At 60.8% G+C, this 2,181-nt stretch overlaps 1 protein-coding gene across 1 annotated transcript in view; it reads left to right on the forward strand.

The window, feature by feature from the left end:
* LOC104829199 (myocyte-specific enhancer factor 2B-like) overlaps positions 1–2,181 on the forward strand; it is a 44,320-nt gene that overhangs the window by 8,730 nt on the left and 33,409 nt on the right. The window contains exon 7 of the mRNA XM_010563310.1: positions 1,943–2,073. Coding sequence (XP_010561612.1) covers positions 1,943–2,073 — 131 coding nt within the window. The remainder of the gene's footprint in view (positions 1–1,942; positions 2,074–2,181) is intronic.

Below are 2,181 nucleotides of genomic sequence, written 5' to 3' on the forward strand. Positions count from 1 at the left end.
CCCCCCCCCCGGCCCCGGCCCCCGTTCAGCCGCGATTGTGATGGAAATAGGCCTTTCCCCGCATGCTGTTGAACTTGATGTTGACTCCTTTTCTTTGGGGGTTTCACATCTCTTCGGTCACTTGTTTTGTGGGAAAATTTTCTCCCGAGCTCCGGTGTGAAATTAATTAATCAGGGCCTCTAGATGGCAATGGGACACAAAAGGGGACAGCCCGGGGAAACTCCGACAAACTCACAAAAGCCACCCCCGGGGTTTATAGCCCCGGGCCGGTCGGACCGACTGCCCTGCCCTGCCCGGTGCCCGAGGTAAGGGGCTGCCGGAGCGAAGTTTCGGTGTGTGCAGCTATTTTTTTTTTTTCTTTTGGGGTGGGGGGAGGTTTGGGGCGAAAAAAAAAAAAGGGGGAGTAGAGACCCCGGGGTTTGGGGGGGGTGTGCTGTCCCCGGGCGGTGTGTTGGGTGGGCATCCCCTCCCGTCCCCTTCCCACCCTGCGTTGGTGCGAGGCTGTATCCCAGCCGCAAAATACCCGGGGGGGGGGGGGAAAACAATAATAAAAAAAAATCCCCACGCAAAGGGCCGGGGCTGAATTCGGCATTTCTGGAGAAATAGGGGAGGGAAACAATTTATCTTGGTTTATTCTTATTTTTCCCCCCCTAAAAAAGTAACCGGGGTTGTTCCTGTGCTGAAGCGCCTGGCTCTGCCCGAGCGGGCACGGCGGGGATTTCCACGCCGTTGTTTCCCGAGCGGGGAAATCTCTGCCGTGCGCGGGGGGAAACCGTTTGCCCCCAGTTTGGACTGGGGAGGTGGTTGTTTGATTTCCAGTCACCCTCCGCGCTATTAGTTTCAGCGGGTGCCGCGCGTGTGTGTGTGTGTGTGTGTCCTCCGACGGGTTTAGCAGCGACGGGGGGATAAATATAAAATCAGATTTTCTTTTGAAGCACTTTGCGGGGCAGGATATGATTGTTTTTAGAGAGATCTATCTTTGCAAAGCGTTCGGGGCTTTGGGGGAATATTTCTGCACGGGAACAGGCCAAAAATACGAGCGTCAAATCCCCTCCCGCTCTTTGTTGCCACAACACCTTTGGGTGACAGCGGCTGCAGAAACAAAATCATTAAAATCTGTTAAATCTTTAGTTTTCGCCCACATCGATATTTCCAGCCGGGCAGCAATTCGGGTGGATTTGGCCGGGGGTTTGGGGAACCCTTTTCCTCGGGGTCGCCCCCTCCCTCTCCGGTATTGGTTGAATTGAGCCGCGAAGCGATGTGCAGAGGAACGAGTCGTTGTATTTTAAATGCAAATAATTCCCAGCGACAACGCTGGAACCAAACAGAAAAAAAGAAAAATGGGGCGGGAAAAGAAAAAAAGGGGGGGAAATATCTCGGTGGGAGGAAAAGGGGGCAAAAAGAAAAAAAAAACCCAAACCCGTTGAAGAATCCGCTTTCGAGGGGCGCCGGGCCGGGGGGGGTGTGGGACGAGCCCCGGCGGGCGAACGGCTCCGGTGCCCGGGGAGTGGCGGCGGCTGCCCGGTGCGAGGCTCCGGTGCCCACGACGCGGGGGAGCTGGGCCGCCCCCCCGGCCGGTAAAGCCGGCCAGCCAGCCCCTGGGTGGGTGGCAGCCCCTCGGCGGGGGTCTGCCGTATTTCCCCGGCAGCAGAGGCCGTGTCCCGGCTTGCCCCCCCCTCCCCTCCCACCCCTCCAACCTTGGGCAGAACCGGGGCTCCGGGCTGGAGTGTCCCCACTCCACGGGTGGAAAGGACCGCTTTGGGGGCATCCCACGCCCTGTCCGCCGGTGGGACCGGCCCCGGTTGCCCGGGCAGGGGCTCCAGCACCGCCCACCCCCCCGCCCCCGCTGCCAGCCTCGCCGGGAAAGTTGCTCCAAGTTGGAGGGATGGCGGCGGCGGCACCGGCTCCTCCTGACGCCTCTTCTCTCTCTTTCCCTCCCCAGGTGGGCTCGGTGGAACGGCGCGGCGGGGGACCGGCACACCGGGCGAGGCGGAGGTAACGGCGGTTCTCCTCCTCCCCCCTCCGTCCCCACCACCGGGATTCGGCCGGTTTTACCGGAGGGATGCGGGGCAGGTATGGGACCAGCAGTTAGTGGCGTTACCGGTAACGGTGGGAAGTTACCGGGCTGGCGGGGAGCGGCACACGGCGGCATCCCTCGGTGCGATGGCGGGGGTGGGGGGG

Source organism: Haliaeetus leucocephalus, unplaced genomic scaffold (assembly GCF_000737465.1).
Source record: "Haliaeetus leucocephalus isolate CR32 unplaced genomic scaffold, Haliaeetus_leucocephalus-4.0 Scaffold164, whole genome shotgun sequence".
In the NCBI taxonomy this organism is placed as follows: Eukaryota; Metazoa; Chordata; class Aves; order Accipitriformes; family Accipitridae; genus Haliaeetus; species Haliaeetus leucocephalus.